General features: G+C 28.0%; 1 protein-coding gene across 1 annotated transcript in view; it reads left to right on the top strand.

Annotated features, from left to right (window-relative positions):
• The window catches only part of rtf1 (RTF1 homolog, Paf1/RNA polymerase II complex component), a gene marked incomplete at its 3' end in the record, with an annotated part of 31,389 nt that overhangs the window by 19,696 nt on the left and 10,879 nt on the right, over positions 1-814 (top strand). Inside the window, 1 exon segment of the mRNA XM_014025009.1 lies at positions 119-236. Coding sequence (XP_013880463.1) covers positions 119-236 — 118 coding nt within the window.

The following is an 814-nucleotide window of genomic DNA, read 5'->3' as shown; positions in this document are numbered from 1 at the left end:
GTTCAATAAAACAAATATTAACCTTGTTTTAATACATGAATGTAAAACTATTCATTTAATGGGGAAATTTAGATTTTTTTATATCAGTGCTGATTTATTTAATCTGTTTGTTTTAAAGGTTTGAAATTAAGAAAAAGTTGAAGACGGCTAAGAAGAAAGAGAAAGAGGAGAAGAAGAAGAAGCAGGAGGAAGAGCAAGAAAAAAAGAAGCTATCTCAGGTTCAAGACACTCAAGTGGTGAGTCAAGTAAGAATAATCTGGAAATACAAATTAATCTCTAGATTACCATTTATCATGATAATAATAAGCACAGTGTTTTTGAGATTTAAGTATATGACAGCAGGCAAACAGCCTAAAGCCTCACAAACACATATAAAGCAGTGAGATAAAACTCCCATCATAAATCACTGCTTTACTCCATCTTATACAGGGAAAATTTAAGATGATAATAAAATAACACAGGTAATAAAGCAGTGCTGCTAAACTATGCATTCTTGATTACAACTAATTCTTTAACACAAACTTAAAAATATGCTTCCTCTTATTGCACTGACTGTAGTCTCATAATTCAAACAAAATAACTTTACAACTATTTAAATTTCAAATGAAGATATAAACTCAGCCTGATAATGTCAAAACTGTTCAAATAAATAATAAACTTCTATAAAAATGTCAGACCTGGACTTCACAATATAAATACAACTATTTATTTTAATTTTATATAAAAACCTAGAATTAATCTAATACTTGAACCTAATACTTAGATTAGGTTCAAGTTAGATTTAGACAGATTAGTATATACAATAACTATATAC

Source organism: Austrofundulus limnaeus, unplaced genomic scaffold (assembly GCF_001266775.1).
Source record: "Austrofundulus limnaeus strain Quisiro unplaced genomic scaffold, Austrofundulus_limnaeus-1.0 Scaffold451, whole genome shotgun sequence".
NCBI classification, from domain to species: Eukaryota; Metazoa; Chordata; class Actinopteri; order Cyprinodontiformes; family Rivulidae; genus Austrofundulus; species Austrofundulus limnaeus.
This window is presented reverse-complemented; position numbering and strand designations above follow the sequence as displayed.